The sequence below is a fragment of the Oryzias melastigma genome, linkage group LG6 (assembly GCF_002922805.2).
Source record: "Oryzias melastigma strain HK-1 linkage group LG6, ASM292280v2, whole genome shotgun sequence".
NCBI lineage: Eukaryota > Metazoa > Chordata > Actinopteri > Beloniformes > Adrianichthyidae > Oryzias > Oryzias melastigma.
The window spans coordinates 29,321,515-29,347,143 of record NC_050517.1 but is presented as its reverse complement, the minus strand read 5'-3'; the positions used below and the strand labels follow the sequence as shown (position 1 = coordinate 29,347,143).

Here is a 25,629-nt window from a genome sequence, read left to right as displayed (position 1 = left end):
GCTCACAGCGAACATGATTGACATACTCTGTTCGGTATCATCTGCATAGAATCGGACATTAGAGTTAAAACTCATTAGTATTTACCTGCAGAGCAAATAAGGCTGCCTCTAATCGGCATCACAGGTGTTCTACCAACAATGAGAAGGAGACCAAAGTCTGGACTAAAGTGCCCCTCAGGTCTCCTATAGATCATTTTTGGCCTGTTTGCTCTATAGATGTAGAACCCGTCATAAACTGGGTCTTTTCAGAACGGTTCCTGCAGACGATCGAACTCTAAACGTTCTTTTATCAACATCCAGGCTGCATGAAGAAGCATCAGCTGTCTCAGGTTTCCTGCATCTCTCCTTTCTTCTCCCGGAGCCCCTCATGTCGGCATCATTAATCTTTCAACCCGACTGCATCACTGTTATCGACTGACCCCCCTCCCCCGCTCAGTCTTTCTCTATGGTCTCATTGACCGGACTGTAATTCTCTGCATGATTAACGTTAACACAGACAGAAACGGTTTGTTGTGCAGCTCCAGCTAAAACGAGACGCCTCTGTGAGTGAAGATGCTTTCTGAGGAAGATGGAGCAGGACAGCCTTTAACCCCCCCACCACCACCCCAGGATCAGATTCTGATCCGGTTCCCAGGATGCTCTGGGGCAGCTCTGACAAATGACCCTCTCAACCCTCTCTTTGAGATTGATAGCCCCCCCGTCTTTCTGTCACAAGGCACCGTGGTTGTTTAACAGGACATTATCTGTGACAGAGTGGGCGGGGCGTTAGCAGAATGTGTTGAAGCAGAGGCGGCAACGCTCTGGAGTAAAAACAATAACCTGTTTATGTTTTTTTAATTCCATATGTGGAAATATTTCACGCTTGTGTCAGAATCCTTCAGCTGTATCTTTGTACTGACAGTACATCATTAGGCTGCACAAAGGTGTAGTGGTTAGCACACTCGTTCTGGTTCAAATCCCAGCTTTGTGGAGTTTTGAACGTTCCTCTAACAGTCCAGAAATATGCCTCAGAGGTTCAGTAGGGACTCTGAACTGCCTCTCAGTTGTTAATGTGAGTGTGTGGTTGAGTGTCTCTGATGGATACGTGATGTTCAGGGTAAACCCCACCTTCATGCTACATTAGCTGGGATAGGCTCCAGCAACACATTGACCCTTTACAGGGCATGAGGAAAAAGAAGATGAATGTAGGTTGTCAGAACTTGTCTTCAGCGAAAAACATTTCTTTATTTTGGTTTTCAAAAAGCCTTAGTGTTTCTGTTTTAATTAGGTGTGTGTGATGTGTCATATTTCTGCACCAGAGGATGAAAAAGTGTACCAGAGGGTGGGTAGGAGTAGTAGAGGACTGAGAGGTGTAGCAGAGGACATAAAGGTGTAACAGGACATAAAGTTGTAGCAAAGGGTGTAGAGGTAGAGCAGAGGACGGGAAGGTTTATCAGAGAATGGAAAGGATTATCAAAGGATGGAAAGGTGTAGCAGAGGACATAAAGGTGTAGCAGAGGACGGAAAGGTGGAACCGAACATTCTTTTACAAATGGTTATGTGATTTATGTGCTTGATGGGGACAAGCCAAGTGATTCTGATCATTTGGACCAGTCAGACAATACTTTTGGTAATATAGGACTCATGTATGATGTGTGCACGACTTTATATCATACAAACTAAACTGATTGAATTTTGCTTGATTTCTTCTGTTTTTGTTCAGGATGACGAGACAATCGCTGCAGGAGCTGAAGGCCGAGACCACGCCCACATCCGCAAATTCCTGAGTCAGCAGAACAAAAAAACGACCTGGAAAGCAGAGGTACTGAAGATCTGCAAACACACACAAACAGAGACAAAAACCCAGACAAAAACATAAATGCACTACCAGTCAAACGTTTAGGATCTTTCTACTCTGCTTAGGGCCTGTTTGTGCTGTTCCCTAAAGAGAGTAGTACACACATTGTCATCGGTTTCTTGGTAAATTCTCTCATGAAATCGTCGTCATTTCAAAGAGCAGCAACAAACTGTCGAGTTTCACATGAAAGTTATCTTTTTCTTGTCCTTTTGAGCGTTTATTTGATCCCACAAACATGAGGCTCTACTCAAAGGAAGGTCAGTTTAAAGCTTCTCTAGACAGCAGAACTGGTTTAATCTGTGTTATCATGATTGCTTAAGGGTTTTCTAATCCTCTGTTAGCCTTTTGACACAAGGAGCAAACACATTGTACTATTAGAAGACTACAGTGATAGTTGCTGGAAATGGGTGTCAAGTCACCTATGCAGAGAGTGCACCAAAAATATGATATTTGCAGCTAAAACAGTCATTTTTCAATCATTCACCACATTAATAATGTATGGAGTGTATTTCTGATTAGAAAAAAGTTATCTTCACTGAAACAAAATAGGGATTTCTAAGTGACCCAGAACGTCTGAAGGGTAGAGAACAAACTCTTCTGTGTGTCAGTGATCTATGTTGAAACTTATTCGTTGAGGAATTTCATGAAATGATTTTAAATCATCCTAGATTTTCGGACAGGAGATACATGGGCAGAAATGGAGATGTATTAAACCAGAAGAATGAGATGTTCCTTCAGATTGTTAGGACAGATGGGAATGTTCATCAGCAGGATCCATCTGTGAGGTTCTGCACCCAAAGAGCAGCAGACGAGGCAATTAAGCAGCGGATTAGTGATTAGACCAGCAGCTCTTCGTTCCTCACATGTTCAGATGATGATAAGTAAAGCTTCATCAGATCCATGTGACATCATCGTTCTTCCCAGGAAGAGGCTGCATTTCAGCGTTCAGCGCTGCTGAATGTGCAGGAAAATGATCATGTTTTTCTGTTGCTTTTAGGATGTTCTAGAACATTAAAACATAAAAATGTCTTCTTTTTTAATGATTTCATCTTCTCACATTTGCTGCTCCGTAAGGTCCGGCTATAAGTACTAAGTGTAGCTTTATCACATTTAGAAGTGGAAGGAAATCATCTCCATCCTGGCTGGTTTGGTCGCTTCTTCCTTCGTGTTGCATTCCAAGTGAACTCTGTTGCGTTTGTTGCTGTTGGTCGGTGGCAAAAGGATATTCAGAAATGATATGATATCATTCTTTTTCCATAAAACAAAGTCTGTAACCACGGCAACAGACGGGTGCAGGACCGCCTGGAACATCCCAGAAAGTTGCTTCATCACCGACAAATAACTCGTATGTAAGAAATAAAAGTAAAAGACAAAATTCTTTAGAGAAAAATAAACTTTTGCAGAATTTAAAGCAGCAGATATATGAGGAGAAAACGACTTTTGACCCATGACGACCAACAGGTCCAGATTTAGAAGCCGGTTCATCCATTTACATGTAGAACTGACTGACTGCCTGTGATGGATTTGATGCTTTTGATCGTGAATCTCATCCGGATAAAACAACTTTCTATTCTATGTAGATCATAGTGGATTTCTGTGGGTCAATGATGTTTGGACTGCATCCCAAGCCATCCCCCACCCCACTCCCCCTTTACGCCCTGCTGGACTCTATGAGTGGCCAGTGTAATGAAGCTTGAAAGAGGCGGAGCCTCTGCTTGACCGCTGTTTGCTACTGGAACTAAATCTAAGGAGAAAGTCTGACGATCCAACAAACTCCAGATACATAAAGTTTCACTCCCATCATCTTCTGATCTGGTCCAAAGCGTTCCCAGTGGTCTTTTCATTATCATGACGCTGTTTTTAGCCAAAATCCAAAAGCTTGTGTTGTTTTCTAGGACATAGTTTATGCACAGCGGCTGGACCGCCCCCATTCCCCATCATCCATCTGCTGGCTTACAATCCCTCACAACCTCAACCTCAGCAGTTCACAGCCAGAGTTCCTTCTCTGGTTTAACAATGATGTCATCGGTCCATCCATAATTAGCTGCTTTCATGTTATGACAGTGAAATTAAAAAGGTTGACAGGAAGTGTCCTGGATCGTCTGCAGGAACATCAATATGACATAAGTCAGAGGGGGCGGAGTCTGTAAAGGACAGAAACTGAAATGGAGCAAAGCTTCTGTATTGATCCATCAGAGATGATCTCTGCTCATAAAGAGAACCGAACATCCGGCCGCTGTAGAAGAAGTGCCTCTTTGTGAAAAGTGAGGCTGCAGATCCTTTAGTCCGTTAGTCTGTCCCCCCAATCTGCTGCTGCTTCTGCGTTCTGTGACCTGCGACCTTTGTGTTTGCAGTTTAAGGGGCAGGCCAACCTTCACGTGTTTGAGGACTGGTGCGGCTCCTCCATAAGACAGCTCCGCAAGAACCTGCACTTCCCCCTGTATCCTCATGTGAGTATCTGAGAGTTGAAGGAAGCTACTGTCTGTCCATCCATCCATTCATCTGTTCGTATATTCGTCCATTCAGACCTGAAGACTCCTTTTTGACGTCACAAGGATGCTGGAGCCTATCTTAGCTACTTTTTGGGTAAAGGTGGGGTTCATCCAGGAAGAATCACAACACAAACACATAGGGATTTAGATCCCTGGAGAAACCCAAACATGCATGAGGAGAAGACAGAAAGAACCCAGTCAGGATTTTAGCCAGGATCTTCTCACTGGGATGTTAGCATGCTGACTGACGCACCTTTCTGCAATCCCAACTTTTAGTAGTTGTCGGAGGATGTTTGGTTGACTGTTCTGAATCTCAATCAAGTGACAAACTTCACGATGACGGCAAATATTTTCTTTTTTTTTATTTTGATGGCCTGCAGTCTACCATCACATCCTTTAATGAGCACCTCTGCCGTAGCTCTAAATCAGAGTCAGGCAGGCAGGCGTCAGTCAAAAGCATGGAAGTTTCAGGGATCAGACTTTGGATAACATAGTTCAGGCGGGTGTCGGGGCAGGCGCAGACAAGAGGAGTCGGAGCATAAGCCAAGACAACAGAGTGTCAGGTCAGAATAATAACGCTCGGAAATGCATGCGATACGTCACAAACAATATTTGACACTGATTGTGGTGGAGGATTGTCAATGCATTTCAGGTGAGTGCGTACTGAGGTTGCTGGGAGATGAAGTGAGTCAGTAATCCAGGGATGATTCCCACCAGCGACCAACGGCGTGCGGTCAGCATGTCTTTAAGAGAGCAAGGATTTAGCAGATAAATGTGAAGATTTTTTTTCTCAAGTTTCAGGTTTTAAAGACATTTTTCTAAACGTTTGTTCTCACTAATGTCAAGAAATGAACATTTTTGTGTCATCTCCTCATCTGCTGTGGGACACCTGTCAGCCTGTTTATCAGGGGTTCTCTCCAGGTTTTCCTTTTAACACAACAAGACAATGAAAATGACAGCGCAAACGTGCCACATCTATGGTTCCCATAGCAACCGGCTTCACTCCTTTGGGAGAAATCCTTCTGTAGCATTTGGATTTGATCCTGGAACCAAACAAGCGAATTCCTTTATGACTTTGACGTTCATTTGTTCTTTCCATCATTCCTGCAGCCCTTCACTATGACGTCAAAGGTTTTATGTAGATTCCAGGTTTAAGCTCGTTGTCTTTTCTTTGCAGTCAGTTTTCTGTGTTTTCACGCTTCCTGTTTTCTGACCTGCAGACAAGAACTACGATAAAGAAACTGGCAGTGGCTCCAAGGTGGAAGAACTACGGCCTGAGGATATTTGGCTTCCTCCATCCTTACCGGGACGGTGAGCAGCATCCATGAGTGAAGCATGATCCTTCATCAGAGAGGCTGGTTTCTGCTAGAGGGGGGATGGCAATACGATACGTATCCCGATATATCCCAAGACGTTACCAGAGACTATATTTCACGATTGTTTCTAAACTTAGAAAAACACTTGACCTGAATATTAAAACACTTTTCACTAGAGCTGGGTTGATTAAAATCGATTTCAGTCAATTTAAGCTTAATAGATCAATAATTGATCCATAAAGATATAGATCGATTTAGCACATAAAGCTAAAGTCTGCTAGCTTGATTAAAAAAAAATTTTTTTTTTTTTTTGCTCATACTTTGCTTATTAATTTTATTAAAAAAGGGCAATGTTATAGCTCGAGCTCCACCTAGTGGCCAAACTGAAACGCTCTAAAGAAGAAGCAGAACAATGTTAACAATGTTAATAAACATTTTTGTTAGAACTTCTCCTTTTAAGAATCCATGTAACACTGTATGATATTAACAATCTCATAATTTTCTAATACATTTTACAGTATGTGAACTGCATCAGACAAAAATAAATATTCAAAATATATAGTAGATTTTTAATGTATCTCTAAAAATATGTCTAAATGTGTAAATTCAAAATTGAATTCAATTGAGAGGATCAAAAGAATCGAGAATTATCTGAATCGAATCGATCGATCAAATTGAATCGTTTTTGGAAATTATTATCAATACCCAGACATACTTTTTATATGAATAAAATGGTCAAATATCAGTACATTAAGCACTGCAGCTCAATCTTATATAGTTACTTTTAAATCTTGAGGCTTTCTATTTTGGTAAAGCACTTAACGGATTTTCGGTTCAGGACTCATCCTTAAAACAGAGTTGTGTACGACTCATTCTGCTTTGTAACAGCCACTAAGTTCATGTGTTCACATATATCACGTGTGCTGCAGTTTAAGTGAAAAACAAAAGTAAGACTTAGAACTGCAGGTTTGCTTATAAATAATTAAATATTGTTTGCGATGCAAGTATCGCGATATTTCACTGAATTGAAACTTTTTACACCCCTGGTTTCTGCAGAATCTCCACTGAAGCAGAGAAGAGTCCGAATTTTAATGGGTTCCTGAACCTCACAGCCAAATCTCATTGCGGTCCTTCACTGGTCCAATGCTGAAAGCCAGTTCCTATGGTAACGGAGAAGCCCTAGTGCCTCTCAGAGATTCCAAAATTGACGAATTAATTAGATTATTGTCCATTTGAGCTCCTCGTGATGCTGATGAATTCTCAGCATCTCCAGCTCTGAGCTTTGCCATCACTGTCAGAAGATTCAGACCTTCATGAGTTTCCTGATGTAGATATTTATGATGGACCTTTCAAGAGTTCACGTAGATCTGAACTCATTTGGACCTGTTGGTGGAGTTCTTACAGTTTGAAACTGGACTGACTCAAGCAATAAAGGAAAAGCTTTTTCCTGAAAAGCTTCAGGAAAACACCCAAAGCTCGGGTTGTGTTTCCTCAGAACAAACCAGTGGAAGGTTCCAAGCTTCCATGATCTGGACATGAGCATGAAGACATACTGATAAAGGATCTGCATTATTGTAACTCACATGTGTCAAAGTCAAGACCCGGGGGCCGGATCCGGCCCACTGGGTGGTTTAATCCGGCCCGCCAGATCATTTTATACTTTTATTTTTACGGCTCGATGTTATCTCGTGCTGGTAACATCTTGCAACACATTCTTATTCCCAAGTCGTCACATTTTGACACATGGCTAAGGACCCCCCATAGTTTATTGACATTTAATCAGATTCAATCAATTAAATCAGAGCTCCCAAACCTCCAGGCAACAAACCGGTACTGATCCAGTAATGGGACATGGACCGCACCGTTATTCTAACCCTAACCTTAACCCGTTACTGGACTGTCGGTATTAGACACAGTTCTTGATTAAGGCTAGGTATGGATGGGGTACCGGTACCGGCCGTTAAAGAGTTGCATTTTTAAAGTTTTAAAAATGTTGTTTTAGTGTGTTCAATAAATGTTTATCCTCAGGTGTGTTTTTGATTTTGGCCCCCTGTGCGATTGAGTTTGACACCCCTGTTATAACTGAAAGTTCTGTAGAACCTGTCAGAATCAGAGAAGTTAAAGTTTGTGTCATTCACCCCCCCACCCCTCCAGGTGACTTCCAGTTCTCCGTTTCGTCAGATGATAACTCTGAGTTCTGGCTGAGTCTAGACGAGAGTCCTCTCAACGCCCGGCTGCTGGTTTATGTGGGACAGGTAAGCTCACTTGTTCTCTCTCCACAGGTTCAGAACTTTTGGAGAACACTAGAACATACAACAGTTTAGACGTTTCATTCTGAATTAACCTTGGCCCCTCGTTATATAAGATTCTGTTCTGACATTAAGAGTAAAGAACCTGTTCAAGTAAAATCCTTCAAATCCCCTGAACCTTCATCAGACAGAGGTTTGACCTTCAGTGATCACACACTTACCTCCTCCTCACAGCTCACGTTCCAGCCGCCTTAAACGCACCCGAGGAGAACGCCGTTTCTTCTTGCCGGTCCTCAAAATTCCGTCTGCCGGAGAAAGAATCTGTTTTTAACATCTTTGTGTGGAAAAGTGTCCTGAGAAGATGTTTGAGCGTTCAAAGGTCTGTGTGTGCAGCAGGTCAGGCTGCAGGTCCATCTGCATGCACGCTGCATGGGAGGTGTCAGCAGGTTCCCTGGGGGAATGAGATTCATTAGCTAGAGGGGAATATTGATGTGACATTTAGAAGTGGAGAAATATCCTTTTGGTCATGGCAAAGGAGCAGCGGCGTGGCCACCAATAATTTAGTCACCAGCAGACAGGCGTGGCGTCTAACCCATCTGCACACGTGCCTCAGCGTCCGCTGCTTTAGTAATTCAACGCTGATATAAAGAGCATCCTCCTGCATCCCAACAGGAGCCGGTTTGGATAAGTGAGCATGCGACCAAAGACACTTTTCCTATAGGTTTAATACTTAGTCATTTTAAAGTTGTTATTGAAATGAAAGATGATGGGGCGGGGCTTAGCAGTAGGTTGTAGAGGCTGAAAATAAGAGTGAAAACATTTCTGAAGGATTGTTAGTGAAGCAGACAAAGAAAGAAAGTCCTGCTCATTTTTATTCTGAAACGTCATCATTCTATAACAATAAATTATATCTTAGATATCATAATTGATGTATATCTGGAATTACTCACATTTTCTAAATAACTGTGAGTCAGGAATGGCAGATGAAGGACCCAAACGCAGGAGACAAGACTTGGTGGCGCAAACTTAAACATTTACTAAATAAAATTAAACACAACAAAACCATGGGAGAATGAACCAGTGACAGCAGAACAGATAGCCTGATAATGATGAACCAGACACTTAAATACTCTGAGGTTGATTAACTAAATGAAGACAGATGTGGATGATTAACCTGATTGTAGTGAGACTGACAGGGAAAACATGACAAAAGCACAACAAAAACCCAAGAACAAAATTCTGACACTTTGTGTTGATACATCATAATCGTATTGTATCCATGGCTTTGAGTAATTGCTGCAGTTGATCTTCAGGTCTCTGAGAGTGTAGGCTGGACTGGTAGGGTTCTAAAGCTTTGGGGTTAAGTGGGACACCAATACTCATTAAATAGACAAAATTATGTTTTTGGATAAAGTTTGTCTGAGGTTTTCTTAACAAAAACCTGCACCCAGTAGTCTTGCAGTCCTGAATAAGGTAACCAAGTGGTCTCGATGCTTTGGCACAAGCTGGTGGCCCCTCTCCTCCTTGCAAGCACTGGATTCATCAAGCTTTTCCTTCTCTGAGAAGTGCCAGACCTTGGTTGTGGTTACATCCAGACCCATGGCCTTTAGACTCCAGACCCTCCAACGGCTCCTGTACCACAGCGGTATGCGGTGTCTCGACACTGCCAGGATCCTCCTGAAACGAGATGGAGGTCTTGGTTATTGGTTAGGACCATCAGCTCTTCCTGTTGACCAGAGAGTAGCTGGAATTCAGTGGTCTTTCTCCTTTTAACGTTTTTGTCCTGAAAGACTGGGTTGCTTTGAAGTTAGTGCCAGCTTCTGCTGCTACTCCCAGACTGTGGATACTTGAAGTACCTTTGTTTTTCAATACTTTGGTTGACTCCAATCTTCTGATCTCATACTCAGTAAAAGGGTCCTGCTTGTGTGAAGCTGGGTCATTTGGTCTTATCCCCAGATGCTGACAGTCAGGGTGTTCTTCTTTGACGCAGGCTCCTGTCTAAAGTGATGGAGGACGTCGTGAGATCAGTTCTGTCCACGGCAGAGAAGACTCTGCAACACATGTGTGAAGGTTTGACATTTCAGTCGCTGAAGTACATGGCCATTTCTGAGTGGACTGAGGTTCTTGCGCTGTACTCTGAAAGGACGCTGGCGATCTCTGTTAAAGTTCCCCGATGAGAAATGTGCAGCTTATTTCCAATGGAGAATTGTACATGGTGCCATAGTTACAGAGACAAAGCACAGTTTGTTCCTATCAGAGATGTGTGATTTTTGTTGGTGTCTGAAACTCCCAGACACTTTTAGTGTAACAGGCTGAGGGGTCTGTTGGCTGATCTGAAAGATTGTTGTGGCAGGCCGGAGGAGGTGTTTCCTTTCCCATTGTTTCTGTCTGAAGTATGCTGTGTGTAGGAAACACACATGCTTCTTAATTTTATTTTTGCAATGGCTAAACTTGCACTAACTGGGAAGAATCATTTACTTTCTGCTTTCTGCTGTGGGTGTTCTCCACGTTTTTTCCCTTCTAAAAACCAGTTTGCTTGTAAAATTTGCTTATATTAAGCTGATAGTGACCTTCAGAAGTCTGACTGAATGGGCAACACATTCTCATCCCCAAATCGTCACATATTCCCGTTTGGTTAAGGACCCCTCTGCATCCCTTTTTGACATTTCGGGTGTCCTAACTCATAGTTTTTTTGACGTGTTGGCTGTTCATAAAATTAAGGGTCTGCAACCTTGTACTAGATGCAGTACCAGTACCAGACGGGGACTGGTCCTTGGGACGTGTCTAGTACCAGTACATAACTAAAAGTCCAGGACCCTAACCCAGCACCAGACGTGGTACCAGACCTAAACCCGCACCAGACACAGTACTGGGTGCAAACCAGGCCCGGACACGAACCTTTACCGGGTCACCACTTTAGTACCGGGATGCGGAGCGCACGGAGCGGTCCTCAACCAAAGTCAGTTTGTGACGAGTTGGGAGTGAGAATGTGTTGGAATGTGCTCTCATGAGTTTGTGTAGCTTTGGGGATGACAATAACATTTTGTTTCAAAATTGATTGCATTGAGAGAATATATTCTGGTTGATTTTGTTTTGGTTTGTTTTAATTTTTTGCTTGTTTTTCTTTTATCTCATAGTACATTTTGTTTGAATGTACAGTTTTACCGTGAAAATTAAAAGACTGTTTATCATTCAAAGTGTATCAGTCTCTTTGTTACGGCCCTGGTGTATCCGGCACTCTTTGTGTATGGTTTGTGTGCTTGAGTTTGAGTTTTGGTGAATGAGTTGGTGTGCTTGTGAGTTTTCTTTTCTGTAGGTGTCTTGGCTGAAAGCTGCAGCTCTGCAGAGTGTGGACCCGCCCATCTCCACCTGGACCTCATCACGCAATCAGCTGAGGACCAGTGACTGCAGATCCACACCTGCATAAAAGAGCTGACTTCCCATCAAACAGCGGCAGCTTTTGTAACACCCTTTCTGGTGGTCAGCTTGCCCATGGTGAAAATCCAACTTTAAGTTCCAGTCCTCTTTCTTGTGGACTTTGGTGTGGAGCTTATTGTTGAGAGCCTGTGTCAGAAACTGGTGAAAGTTTGTGTGTGTGTAAGCATATTTTATAGACCTGGTGAATCTGTCTCTGACTCTCATGTGGAGAGAATTTATGTTTCTGTTTTGTATAGATTTAACCCTTGTTTTCTTTTGTTGAAATTCTATTTATGTTAAAGTTTGCAGCTAACAGCAAATTAAAAGCTGCACACCACTACAGTGCTCCAGTCTGGGTTTCTTATTTTTTTATGTTACACCTTTTCTCCCTTCCCCTCGGTTGGGATCGTAACACTCTTCAAATCTAATAAGCCTAATTTGATCTAAGAGGTAGTATCTTCTGTGTCCAGCTGGGGAGCAATCATCTGCTTCCCCCTCGTAGGTGTGGAGTACCTCAAGGTTATCTTTAAGCCCGGTTCTGTTTGCTCTATCTCTGCTTTGTACTGCTGATGACTTCCATGTTTCTCTAAAGAGGATTATAGCAGAAATCACAGCTTTCAGTCAGATTCATCTTCTGTTGACCCACTCACCATGCAGTGCTGAAGGTCAGATACCTGAAGGTCTTTGCTTTATTGGACAGAAAGATGAGGTCGCTCATTAAAAATCCGTTTGTGTGATTTGGATAAGTTAAGGACTTCCTTCCCCTGGCAGGTGTTTTAGAGATTTTTTTTTTTTTTTATCACCTGTCATATGGATTAGCGTGAAGCTCTTTATGCTTTATGAAGAGCTGCAGCAACAGGAAGATGGAATCCCATTTCTCTGTACCCTGATTTCCTGTTCAACAGAATACTGTTCAGTGTCAGGATTTGTTTCTTGAGAGTCCACGCCCTCACGGGAGCTCCAATGCTATTCAGATGCTCCTTGTTGTTTCTGGAACCTAAAACGGTTTGACAGAAACAGACTCAACAGATCAGAGTTTTAATTATAGTAATAATCCGATCTGTTTCTTTCGGTTAGACTTCCCACCTTTCACTGTTACATTGTTTTGATTGCATGTTTATTTATTTTCTGTCTGTATGTATTTATTATTTTTGTTTTTTCTTTAATACCAGAGTAATAATGAAGCTCTAAGGGTTTGTGGTTAAAAGTTTTCACTTTTTAAAACTGTTTTCTCTCTGCCCCCCACAGCTTGGTACAGAGTGGACGGCTCCAGGCGAGTTCAACAAGTTCAGGTCCCAGTCCTCCAAGTCTGTTCAGTAAGTATTTCTGACCCCCTCTCCCACACAGATGAACTCTGAAAGAACATTAAAAGAAACAATCAGAAGAAATATTAAAGGAGTGATCATTAAAGTAAGAGTTAAAAAAAGTTAAAACTTAATTTAAAATTAGGCTTTGATAAACTGCAGATGTAAACTTTTAAATACATACTAGTCAAATATTTTTGATCTGATAGACTGCCTTAATGTGTTTATCAAAATGTAGAACTATGTCTATCTCTACACCCAAGTTTCTGGGCTGGTTGGTAGTTTTTAGACGAATAGATTGAAGCTCTGTGACATTCAACCTTTTTTCTTTAGCCAAAAGACAAAAACCTCAATTTTGTTTTTGTTTAAAGGGTACCCAAACAGAGAAGTTGGAGGCTGATTGCATCCACAACCAAATTTGGACATCCAGTCAGAGGGGTGGGGCTTAGGGGCTGGACTGTTATCATTACTGGAGCTGTAGATCATGACGTGGGACTTCTGAAACATGGTTTGATCAATGACAAATTTCAACTGTAAAACCTCAATTTAACCTTCAGGGGGCAGGACACAGACGTTTTTGACTATATTTTCAAGAATTAAACAATTTCATTTCAATGTATCAAAAATTTGGCAATGACCAATAGACAGCACTTTTTAAGCCTCATTTATAGACCGCCAAAAGAAGTTGATTTAGGCTTTGGTTACCCTTTAACTGAAGTAAGTTGTGGCACTTCCAGTCATTAATGTCCTCAATGCATTTATCAAGAGCCTGTACAAGACCTCCGTCTCCTGGTGTCAATGTAATATATATCTGTGTGTCATCTGCATCGCTATGGTAACTATAGGTTGCTGTTCTTTATAATCTGGGCCAGCGGGAGCATGTAGATGTTAAATAGAAGTGGTCCCAGGATGGAGCCTTGGGGAACACCACATGTAATTTCTACTGGCTCTGATGGTCAGACAGTCACTGCTGGATGCTGACCTGTTTAAGAGGGAGGAGTCTGCTGCAGATAGATGAAGATGAGGAGGAGGGAAATTCTGCAATGAAAAGGAGACAAAGGGAAAAAGGGAGGAAGATGATGGATGGATGGATGGATGGATGGATGGATGGATGGATGGATGGATGGATGGATGGAGCGCGAATGAGTAAAGGAGGACATATGAAGACTCCAGGGAAGAGAAGGCTTTCGGATGAAGGCAGAAGAAAAAGAGCTGAAACAGAGGGGGATGAGGATGTGGGGAAAAACAGAAGCTTTAATCTCTGATATCGATTATGTAGTTCAGTCTACACCTGTGGGTGGAGGAGATGAAAGAGCTGGTACAGACAGACCTTTCATAAAGAGATGGAGTAAAAGAAAGTAATTTTTTACACCTTCGCCCTGACCTGGGGTTGAAATGGTGGGTCTGTCTGTCTTTCTCTTTTTACTCGTCATTTTTCTTGTATGAAAGGATGGTGACACCAGCAGAAGTTCTGTTCTGTGTTCAGCTTCAACAGAACCTCTTTTTTCTCCGTCTGCTTTTGTTCTGTCCAGGAAAAAAAACTGCAAACAAAGACTCCAATTAGTCAGAAAATTACAGCTTTGTTTTGTGTCCTCTGCTCATCCTTTAAGTCTTTTTCTAATAGTTGCTTTTTCTTCCTCCTTTCATGTTTGTCCTTCACTTCCTCTCTGATGTTTTCCTCTTCTTCTTCCTGCATGGAGCTCTGTGAGAAGCAGCTTCTCAATTTGACTCTAGGATGGTATTTTTCTTCTGTGATAGTTTTTCAGTTTATCCCTCCTTTCATCTTTTTCTCCACTCATCTCTGCAGTTACATCCCATCATTTACATTCTTGAGATAGCCTGAACATTTCTGGGAGCTCTTTAATAAATTGGCTGAGGAGCTCATTAACCCTGGAGACGCTCAGAGAGGAGTTGCTCCTCCTCCACCTCCAGAGAGGCTGGTGAAGGTGTCCCAAGCAGCTCCTTCAGATACTGGATCTTCCCTGGAGAGGGATTCTGGGCGTGTCCCATCAGAGGGAGGTCCTGGGGAAGGTCCACATCATTCTGGAGGGGCTTTGTCTCTCAGCTTACCTGAAAGCACTTTGGGGTTCTCCCAGCAGGACTGGATAACATATTTGTTGAGGAAGTCTGAGCATTTAAGCTTTAAATGCCTCCCTAACCCGGTTCCAGATAAAAAGGATAGAATGTTGTTCTGTTTGTGTCAGGAACCTGTTGGATGCAGACCACAGGACTGGTGTTCTACATGGCTTCCAACTAACCTGCAATTGAAGCTCCTTATTGGCTAAACACACCTGATTCGGGGAATGAGCAGCAGATAAGGCAAGATTCTGGAAAACCAGCAGGAGGCCAGCCCTTGAGCCCTGGATTTGGACACCCTTTATGCAGAACGTTAGAACTTGTTGGTTGTAGACGGTTCTAGTCATTGATTTATATTGGTAGTAGACGATTCAAGTCATTGGATTTTGTTGGTTGTACATGGTTCTAGTAATTGTAATCTGTTCGTTGTAGACAGTTCTAGTCATAGCAACCTGTTGGATGTAGACGGTTCTGGTCATCGGAAACCGTTGGTTGTAGACAGATTTAGTCATTGGAAAGTGGTTGTAAGCAGTTCTTATCATTAGAACCTGTTGGTTGTAGACAGTTTGTATCATAGGAACTTGTTTGTTATAAACAGTTCTCATTTTTAGAATCCGTTGGTTGTAGACGCTCCGTATCATTGGAACCTGTTGACGTCTTATGGCGCAGGCTGATGTCTTTCAGGTAGACTGAGGTCAGATTTCATCTCCAGTGTTTATTTCTAATGAAACAGTTGTCTTAAATTTTTTATGAACTTGTGTATTTATTTATTCATGACTGGCACATTGGCTTGTGTCTCTGTGATGTTCACCCATTCAGGTTCTTGTGAAGACGTTGTCTCCTCCTCGTTCTTTTGTCTCCTCCTCGTTCTTTAGTTTTGTTTGTTCAGTTCTTTTTCTTGGTTCATGGTCTATTCTCCAGTTTTTCCCTCCATCGGAGTCTCACCTGCAGGTGTCTTCCGTCAAGTCGATCAGCTTTCAGGTCTCTGATGCGCTGAACCTTTTTTCATCACTTTGAGGTTCAGGTTTTAAGTTTCAGCCATTCACTTTCGTCTCCTGCGTTTTGGGATCCCATCCCATCAGTTCTTGTGAATCAGATAAAACTTTTTATTTTTTTACACAGGTGAATTGTGGTAGAAATACAAACCCTGATTGGTTAAATGTTGGAATCATTTGGCTTAAGGGCAGACTGAAATCCATAAACTGAAGTGTTTTTCTGTTTGCGTTTTCACCAGCAGCGCAGAGACATGCTCTGCATTCATGAGGCGGTGACCTTACCACACTGTCACTGTGATTTATTGGTCACAGAACGCTGGATGGTGCAGCGGCACTTCTGCCCCAAGGCAGCACGTGACCTTTGGCCTTTGTCCTTCCATTTCAGCTCATTCAACCACGTCAGGAAAACATGACCAGAGCAGAACGTCCCGCTAAGAATAAAGTCTGAATGTCCGAATGACCACCTTTCAGATCTCCTAAGAAACCAACAAATGTTGTGATTCTTGTGTTTCTAAATGGAGGTCTTCCTACAGTGACAGCAAAATCAATTCATCTGTCAATAATTGTCTAATCAGAACATTTGATGATTCACCATCCATCAGTGAACATCAACTTCTTTGAGTTTGGGCCATTGGAATGAACAATATTAGGAGAGCCCCCCGTTAGTCGTGATCCAATCACCCTACAATGAAGACATCCAGAAGTCAATCAACAAAACCGGTAGCTTTGATCCGATCTTTTCTTTCACCGTTTTTATGTTGTTAATGTCTTTATAGAAGGAGTTTGATAACAAACTAAAACTCATCTGTAAACACGTGCTTATAGAGTCAATGAGGAACTTTGAGGTGTTGGAGAACTGTGGAGAATCTGTTGTGACGCAGACGATGTTTTTATGCTTCTCAATGACTTGTGGCAGGGGCTGGTAACTCAGCCCCTCCCACAGGTGAATCCGGCTCATTCTTCAATTCTTGCATTTACAGTAGGATACGTTTCTTTTGCCTTAATCTGGTTCAATTGTCCTGAACTCTGCTGTGGCTGAGCATCATCATGAAGCAGCAATTCTGAGCAATAATGACATCACACCACCCCCCCAATGGGGGTAAATGTTGGGGTTTCTACTCCCAGAGTACAATCTGAGGTGAGAGATTTGAGAACATTTTGTCTAAAAAGCATTTTTTTCTGCACAGGCGTGAAGCCATCACGTGTGCACGTCAGCATGAATTCATGACTCCACCCAGGGGGGTTGAGAGCTGAGGCCTCTCAGCTCTACTGGGCTCATTGTTCCATATCTGGAGCTGCTCTTTTTGTCCCAGAAAAACTTTCAAACGAGCCGTTGTTCTGGTTCCAGACTTCATCCAGGAAGAAAACAAAACGTTGAATCAGATTTTTGCTGTAGTGAGAGTTCAAAGAGAACAACGTCCTGGATGAGTGGAAGATGTCCATGTATGAGAAAACGTTGCTTAAAAGAAGTTATTTAAAGGTGAAATATTGAAAAGAATCAGGTGTTTTGGTTTGTATCACACACCAACACAATGTTACAAAAGGCAAGAATCCAGAAAATCTGGATAGAAACTTTTGTAATAGTTCTTTCTTTGTTTTCTCTTCAGCCTGATGTCATCCAGAAGATACTACTTTGAGATCCTTCACAAGCAGGATGACAAGGGCTCCGACCACGTGGAGGTTGGGGTAGGTTTTTAACATTTTCAAATTATCTGACAATCAGAGGTGCAAACTGAACAAAAGTTTGAGACTGAAAGTCGCCTCCCCTTCAGCTGTAATTTGTCATTTTCCTCATTTTTCAGTTTTAAGAAATCTGCAGTTTGATGCCTTTTCTGGTTTCACATCCAGAAGGATGACTCAGATGAATTCAGATTAACCAAAATAAAAAATAAAATTCAAAGATACAACAGGAAATTAATCATAGATCTCAAAACAAACGAGGAATGCTGTAAATGGACGGCATCTGTGGTCAGAAGAAAGATGTACTCTTCTGCTGAGAGTAAAACACATGGGAGATGTTCCAGGCATGTTCCACTGGGCAGAGACCCCCGGGGAAACGCTGGAGGGACTACGTCTCTCGGCTGGCATGGGAACATATTGTGGTCCCCCCAGAGGAGCTGGAGGAAGTGACCGGGGAAAGGGCCCCCCACTCCCTGCTTTGATATTCTTCGACAACGATGACATCATCTCCAATTTTGCTCCAGAATATTTTTGTCTCTTCATCTTCAGCTCTCATAACAAAGGCGTTTGATCGGGTTGATCAGATCAATAACAGACTCACTGTTTTCTGGAAAGCTCTGATTAACTTTTCTGTATGACCTTTCCGTATTTCTCTCTCATCTGCTCTTCTCTCTGCCCCCCCCATAGTGGCGTCCGTTCCTCCCTGGTCTTAAATATGAAGTGATAGACTCCGCCTACATCTCTCTGTATGCAGGTGAGGGGATTGAATCTCTGCCGTTCTCCTTTTCTTTATCAGCACACATGCGATCAGACCATCAGTGGCATCTTTGCTGATGATAAAGTTTCACAGCACAGTTTGTGTGTCCGTTGTGTAGTTGTTTCTATTGTTGGAGGTCCACAGGCTGATCATCATCTTCGTACTTTTCAGTGCTTAATTCAGAGAAACAAACTCTCAGCTCCGCCTCTCTCAGGATTACAACCATGCTGACCCCTTCCTGTTTACTACAAAGCATTTTTCCCATCATGCCTTGTTCCTGTCCTATTAATCAGTCGCTCTCCTCTCTCTTGCTGCTATGATGACTCTGCTTTGTGTCAGAACCACAGAAAACGTTCTAACCCCCCCAATGACTTTTCCAGACGAGTCCAGTCTGAAGATGAACAGTGTGGAGCACATCCCCCAGACCCTGGCCAGCCACATGCGCCTCCCTCAGGGGTCTGGGCCTCAGGGTCCAGAGGGAGGCGCTGTCACGCTGCATGGAGCCGACATGCTGAAGCCGGATCCCAGAGACACCTTCCACCGCAGTCAGTCCTGCAGCTTCTGAGACCGTCTCCTGATGTCTAAGCAGAACCTTCTCCTGGTGTTTAACTGAACTGTCGTCTATCCGCAGTCCCCATGATTGATCCCTCCCACCTGGACAACGTTCTTCCGTCTTGTATCTACTCTCCAACCTATGTGGTCAAAGATTTTCCCATTGCCAGATACCAGGGGCTGCAGTTTGTGAGTCACAGAAAACTTTGGATTATTTTGGACCTTCACAGTAGAGTCCAGAAATTAGAGAACAGAGGGAATGATAGAGATAACTGCAGGCCATGAGGTGCTGCTGCCCCCTTCAGCAACATGCATGCTAGTGCAGCTAGGCTGCAGCTTTACTCACATCAGAAATGATTTGATTCTCTTGACGTGTGGGCTGATTTTTCTGTTTTTCAGGTGTACTTGTCGTTTGTTTACCCGAACGACTTCACTCGTCTAACACACATGGAGCGAGAGAACAAGTGCTTCTACAGGGAGTCCCCCATCTACCTGGAGAAGTAAGATCATTTCCTTTATCTTCTGAAGTGCTTTGTCCACATGGACGAGGTTGTTAGTTCTGAGGAGGAATTGTTCTGGTGGATTGCTTCACCTGTGTGGTAAGGTGTGTCCTCCTGCTGCTTCTTCAGGTTTGGTTTCTACAAATACATGAAGATGGACGAAGAGGAGGAGGACAGGTTGTTCTTCTTCCCCAACCCAGAAGGTAGTGAGCATACACATTTTACATGTTCAGAGACACACACCATGTGTCTAGGTGTGTGTTTGTGTGTGTGTGTGCCTGCGTGTGTGCATTTTTGTGTGTCTGCCTGTTTTTGTAAGTGTCTGTGTTTTTGTGTTTTGTATGTGTCTACATGTGTGTGTGGGGGGGGGGGTGTGTGCGTGTGTTTTTATGTGTGTGCTTGTGTGTTTCTGCATGTGTCTGTGTGTGTTTTTGTGTCTAACATCTGCTTTGTGTCTCCAGACTTCATGGAGGAGGAGGTGGTCGACACTGAAGATGAGGCGGAGATCGTCGGAACTCAGTCACCTAAAGGACACTCCCATTCACCTTCTAGCCCCGCCCAGCAGCAATCTAAGAATTTGGCTCCGCCTACAGGTGGAGAGAAGGAGGAGGAGGAAGAAAACCCCCGAGAAGCAGACGAAGACGCCATTGGGAATGTAACCCCTCCCAAAGGAATAAAGCAGTTTCCGGGAAGGCCCACAGCGATAGGGGAGGGGCCAGACAGAGATTTTGGGGGGGGTGACCCAGGTGTAAAGCAAAGCACGGACACTTTGTTTAAACGACGCTCTTTGTCCTGGATCGACCCTCCCGCCCCAATCCGTAAAGACCGGTGGAAACAGACGGAGCTTGAAACGCCAAAGCTCAGCAAGTCCTCACTTCTGTACCCCCCCAAGCCCCCCTTCCCCGCCGTCACCAGACAGATTTCCAGTAACTCTGTCCATCACAAGCCCCCCCACAGTTATGACCCCGCCCTCTCCAGGAACAAAAAAGAGAAAAGAGACGAGAACAAGATCTACATCACCAGACCTCGATCCACCAAGGAGCGAGGAAAAGAGGGGGGGCTGTGGCGGGACCGGCGGGGGGATCAGGCGTCCCGCCGCCCTCGAGAGGTCTTTCCAGGAGTCTTTCTCTACCAAACGGGTAAGACCACCAGGCTGGTCCATCTGGGGGCCAAAGGACCCGGTGGGCTTGGTGTGACGGGGATTCGCCGTCTCATTGGTGGCCCCCCGCTCTGGCCGAACCCCCCCGTTAAGGAAGGTAAGGCCCGGCATCACAGTCAGAGCAAAGAGAGGCGGGACGGCGGGACCGATCCACCTGAAAAAGACCCCCCACTGATCTTACAGTCCCACCACCAAGATCCCCCCCCTGCTCCAACCCCCCCACAGAGACCCGACGCCACAAGGAGAGCATCTGACCATCAGGAGCGGGTCACTTCTTACCTCAGAACCTCCGAAATTACAGAACCGCATCTGGAAACAAACCGCTCCATTTCCAACCCGGACGCAGAGCCGGAACCAGAGGAGGGCGAGATGTCCGACTACAGCTACGAAGAGGTGGAGGGCCGGCCGGGTTGGGCGGAGGAGAGCATCAACTGGCAGAGGACGTTCTCGGTCAACCCCAACGACTTTGAGATGCTGCGCTCCGACTGGAACGACCTGCGCTGCAACGTGTCCGGGAATCTCCAGCTGGCAGAGAGCGAAGTGGTGGACGTGCTGGCTCAGTTCATGGAGAAGCTCAACGAGCGCAACGGGGGGTAAGGTCAACACAAGAGCTGTTCTTCTGCCTGAAGGCCGTCCGTGCTCCTCCACCTTCCATCTCAGTCTGTTTTAGTTCTCCGAGGATCCGCTCAAACACACAAGTTTGACGTCTTTGAAGCTCTAGCAGTCTGAATAGCAGACACCTGGCCTGGGCTACATGGCGCCCTAGGCAAAACGTGGTTTTACAGACCGCTACGCCTGGAATATGTTCAAATAAGTCTTATTTATTTTAATTATCAAGAAATGAATAATAACCACTAAAGAATTTTTTTAGGATAATGCCACTGTCCAAGCCAGGACATGAACCTTGACTTCTGCAATGCAAGGCAGCAACGCTAACCACTGCACTAACATTTAGTACAGGGGTGTCAAACTCAGTCGCACAACGGACCAAAATCCAAAACACACCTTAGGTCGCGAGCTGAACAGGATAAACATTTATTGAACACACTAAAACAAAAACTTTAAAACCGTAACTTTATAACATAATTATGAACTATATATACAGCATTACCTGGAATAATTCTAGTGCGAATGCTATAAGCTGAATGTGGCCATTGAAGATGCTAGTGCTGATAGCTGAAGATGTTGAAATAGATGGATAAAAATGCTGAAACTAATAGCTGAAAATGCTGAAGCTAATAGTCAGCTAAAATATTAGCTAAATTCCAAATTAGATTAAAAAAAAGGCCCTAGGTTAGACACAACAGCAGGCATGAAGCTGAAGAATAGCTAAACCTCAAAATAGTCTTAAAAACTGAAAATAAAAACCTAAATTAGCCAAATAGCTAGCATGTTACTGAAATATTAGCTTAACTCCAAAACAGCCTGAAAAAATCTTAGTAAAAGCCAAAATAGTCCAAAAGCTAGCATAATGCCAATTTTTAAAACTTTAAAACTGTAACTTAACATAAATATAAAAAATAAAAAGGCAGGAATATTATTCCAGAATAAATCAACTTAAACCTTAATAACTTTCAATGTTTTACTCTCCACAAAAATATATTTTATCAAAATGATACAAGTTAGAAATAAGCGCAAAATAACATTGGGGCATTAATTACAATAAAATAAAATGATCTGGAGGGCCGGATAGAATTACCCAGAGGGCCGGTTCCGGTCCCCGGATCTTTACTTTGACACGTGATTTAGTATGTCATCCACATCTTTTGACAGGCATCTCGAGTGTTCAAGGTGTAAAGATTTTCGTTACTAAAACGTTTAAAGAGGAAAATTCTAAAAAAAAAAAAAAAAAATAGATCGCCAGATAAATTCTTCTTTTCAGACCCAAAATAGGAGTATTTTTCAACTAAAAAAATTTAGCTAATTTAGTATCTATTAAGGTTTTTTGGATTAATTTTGAGTTTAGCTCATATTTAAGCAACACAATAAATATTTTTGCAAAATTGGCATGTATTAAAGATTTTCAAGCAATTTTATATATATATTTTTTTAATTTAGGACAATTTCAGTACCCTTTTATAGTTCTTTAACAAAATTTCCAGTCTTTTAGCAAATTTAGCATTTTGCAAATAGCTTTTGCATTTTCAGCAAATTCCTTCAGCGGTTTCAGTAAATTGCGTCACCATTTCCAGCAAAAAGCTTCAGCATCTTTAGCTACTACTTTCAGCAAAAGGCATTCCCTCTAGCATTATCGCAGGTAATGCAATTTTTCTAGTTTTATTTATGTTAATTGTATTTATGTTTAATTGTTACTTTTTTTACATTTTACACAAAATGAGTGGTGTCAAACTGTAAAAAAAGAAAATCATTGTAATTTGGCACCCCCTCCAGCAGATGGCGACCTAGGCGGCCACCTAGGGCGCCTATGCTCTGGGTCCTGAGTCTGAGGTGGTTTTCTGAAGGTTCCTTGTCCTGCAGGATCTACACTCTGCTGCGGATAATCAACGTGGAGAAGCGGCGGGACTCTGCCCGAGGAAACCGCTACCTGGTGGAGCTGGAGCTGATGGAGAGGGGCCGCAGCGTGGTGCGCCTCTCAGAGTACATTTACCTGCTGCTCCACCGCAGCAGGCAGGGCGACGAAAGCCAAGAGAACACAGACTCCGCCCCGGCGTCGCCCCCCTCTGCAGCCACATCCGCTCTCACCACCCCGCCCTCACATCCTCCCAGCAGCTCCTCCGCCCGAGCCCTGGCGACGCCGGGGAGCACCGCTTACGCCAAGCCTCTCCTCTGCCAGCCGCTCATGCTGCGGTGGAGGAGGGACGTGATGGTGCACTTTGTGGTGCCCGGTCAGTGAGGGGGTTTGGGGGGCCGGTGGGGCCGTTCAGGTCTGGTGTTTACCTCCGTGTCTGATCCTCCCTCAGTGAAGAACCAGGCCCGCTGGGTGCAGCAGTTTATCTCAGACATGGAGGAGCTCCACAGGCAGACGAACGACGAGAACTTCAGCATCATCATCGTGGACTTCGAGAGCGAGGACATGGACGTGGAAAAGGCGCTGCGGGAGAGCAGCGTGCCCAGGTTGGTGCCGGAGCCTGAAGGTGCTGCACCTCCAACCTCCTTCTGGTTTCCTGGAGAACTTTGTGTTTTGCAGGTACGAGTACCTCAGACGGGGGGGCAACTTCGAGCGTTCGGCCGGCCTGCAGATCGGAGTGGACACCATCGAGGTTAGCTGACAGGGAAAGCCCCTCCCTGAAGGTCAGACGATCACATGACCTCCACAAGCTGATGGACAGTCTGTCGGGGGTTGTGGGTTACAACCCCCCCAGAACCAAAGCTGACAGTGACAGAAGTGCTTGAGAGCCTGGTCTGTGTCCTGTGGTGGGTGCTGCTGTCAGCCCCCCCCCACCGCTCAGTGTCAGAGCGCCAGAGCTGTCAGAGCTGAGATGACAGAGTCCATGTGGAGATGATCTCCATGAGCCCCCCCATCCACACTCAGTCACATCTTAACATGATGGTTTTTGTGCCGCTGGTTGACGGTGCCGTTCACATGCCGGTTTGCTCCCCCAGGACAGCCACAGCATCGTGTTTCTGTGCGACCTGCACATCCACTTCCCCCCCAACATCCTGGAGAGCATCCGGAAACACTGCGTGGAGGGCCGCCTGGCCTTTGCCCCCATCGTGATGAGACTCAGCTGTGGGAGCTCGCCTTTGGAGCCCGACGGTGAGTCGCAGCAGCCTGCACCCCCCCCAGCACTGACCCAATGGCTTGTTGGTCAGCACGCAGACTCCTGAGTGTACGTCACTTCACACTTTCTAGATCCGGCGTCTGCAACCAGATGCTACGGAGCCGCATGTAGCTCTTTTCATAGTAGTCATAAAAAAATGTCCTTTTTAAAAGTAAGGTTACTCAACAAGTATTATTTTAAGTTTGATTAGTTAGGTTTATTATTGTAGAGATGCACCTAGAAGTAAGATAAAGGTTTTTACATCACTGCTAACATCAATTTCACTCTATGCTTCCACCAGAATACAGAGTTCAAATACTAAGCAAAACTTTAATAAAAAATTCTGATAGCCAAGTTTATTTTGTGCATTTAAAGAACAGATTTTTTTACGCTACACAACTGAGTTGCTATATTTATATGTTCTTTATATACTCTTCCTATTTCATAAACCAATGAAGTCATATTTATGTTTAAAGATGCTGGCTTACCAAAGTAGACCTAAAGTATGACAAGAGAAAATGCTCTTCCATGATTTCAAACCTTTGGAAAGAGAACATTAGCTTGCACTGGAACAGGAAGTCTTTTATTTTGAAAAGAAGGCTTCTGTCAAAAGTAAAAAAAAAACATTTTCACATGAGAAAATGCTAGTTTCTGTTAATACTTATATTTTCTGTATGACAAAAACAAAATATAGTTCATATTAATTATAAAAATGAATGAATGCAAAGCAGTATCACATTTTCCTAAAGCGTAAACAGACATTGGGGCTCCTGTTAGGTTTTAATCAGTGAGAAACAGACCCAAGAGGCTCTTTTACTGTTAAAAGTTCTAGACTTTTCTAAGACTGAACATTTTCACACTTTTCAAAGTTCAAACCTTCAGAGAAAAATAAATCCAGGATTATAGAACAAAAGCAATGATCTGATCCTGATCAAAGCTTTATGTAGATTTGATAAAAATGAAGACATTCTGTAGAGAAGACGTGGCACAGAGTAGATTGGTTGACGAAGTCAACAGCCTATCGAGACACAATTCACTTTTTAAAAAGTGAAAAAAGCACCAAAAAAGTCCTCAGTGAAAGTTGAATCATGATATACCGGGGGAGCTCTGTATGCAAGAACTGAAGTGAGTCTGACACCCCCCAACCCCCCCTCTGTAGAAGTATACAGGATTTTGGCTTCTCTGAGTAAGCAGGTACTTCCTGTTTGGAACACCAGGGGGCGGACTCACTCATTCCAGTTCTCATTTACAGTAAGTGATGCTGAACAATGGGTCTGTCTGTCCGTCAGGTTACTGGGAGGTGAACGGCTTTGGCCTGTTCGGAATCTACAAATCCGACTTTGACAAAGTCGGAGGAATGAACACGGAAGAGTTCAAGGACCGGTGGGGAGGAGAGGACTGGGAACTGCTGGACAGGTAAAAATAAAATGTGATTGACCCATGAAACTGTGAGCCTGGTTAAGGTTCAGTATTTACATCTTTTTGTGCTCCAATTCAAAATTACGGAACAATTAGTTCTCTTAACTGAGAGTCCTTCAAACTGCTCAGGCAGAGAAGTTTCTAACTGAAATAG

The 25,629-nt window shown here is 43.6% G+C and overlaps 1 protein-coding gene and 1 long non-coding RNA gene across 4 annotated transcripts in view; one reads left to right on the top strand and one right to left on the bottom strand.

Annotated features, from left to right (window-relative positions):
• The window catches only part of LOC112151754, a 34,751-nt gene that overhangs the window by 4,081 nt on the left and 5,041 nt on the right, over positions 1 to 25,629 (bottom strand). The window contains exons 1-4 of one of the 3 annotated variants that reach the window (XR_002920180.2): positions 9,751 to 11,100; positions 9,469 to 9,571; positions 8,116 to 8,199; positions 1,681 to 1,812 (exon numbers count right to left, since the gene is read on the bottom strand). This is a non-coding gene — a long non-coding RNA (uncharacterized LOC112151754). Of the gene's footprint in view, positions 1 to 1,680; positions 1,813 to 8,115; positions 8,200 to 9,468; positions 9,572 to 9,750; positions 11,101 to 25,629 lie in introns of those variants that run through there. The other 2 variants (XR_004948101.1, XR_004948100.1) reach the window with 2 other exon arrangements.
• b4galnt4a (beta-1,4-N-acetyl-galactosaminyl transferase 4a) overlaps positions 1 to 25,629 on the top strand; it is a 61,918-nt gene that overhangs the window by 32,408 nt on the left and 3,881 nt on the right. Inside the window, exons 3-19 of the mRNA XM_024280806.2 lie at positions 1,703 to 1,801; positions 4,192 to 4,287; positions 5,550 to 5,640; positions 7,800 to 7,900; positions 12,560 to 12,627; positions 17,294 to 17,372; positions 18,054 to 18,120; positions 18,504 to 18,668; positions 18,755 to 18,864; positions 19,075 to 19,175; positions 19,305 to 19,378; positions 19,637 to 20,927; positions 22,813 to 23,180; positions 23,256 to 23,409; positions 23,483 to 23,555; positions 23,899 to 24,052; positions 25,346 to 25,472. Of these exons, the coding sequence (XP_024136574.1) occupies positions 1,703 to 1,801; positions 4,192 to 4,287; positions 5,550 to 5,640; positions 7,800 to 7,900; positions 12,560 to 12,627; positions 17,294 to 17,372; positions 18,054 to 18,120; positions 18,504 to 18,668; positions 18,755 to 18,864; positions 19,075 to 19,175; positions 19,305 to 19,378; positions 19,637 to 20,927; positions 22,813 to 23,180; positions 23,256 to 23,409; positions 23,483 to 23,555; positions 23,899 to 24,052; positions 25,346 to 25,472 (3,218 nt within the window). The remainder of the gene's footprint in view (positions 1 to 1,702; positions 1,802 to 4,191; positions 4,288 to 5,549; positions 5,641 to 7,799; positions 7,901 to 12,559; positions 12,628 to 17,293; positions 17,373 to 18,053; positions 18,121 to 18,503; positions 18,669 to 18,754; positions 18,865 to 19,074; positions 19,176 to 19,304; positions 19,379 to 19,636; positions 20,928 to 22,812; positions 23,181 to 23,255; positions 23,410 to 23,482; positions 23,556 to 23,898; positions 24,053 to 25,345; positions 25,473 to 25,629) is intronic.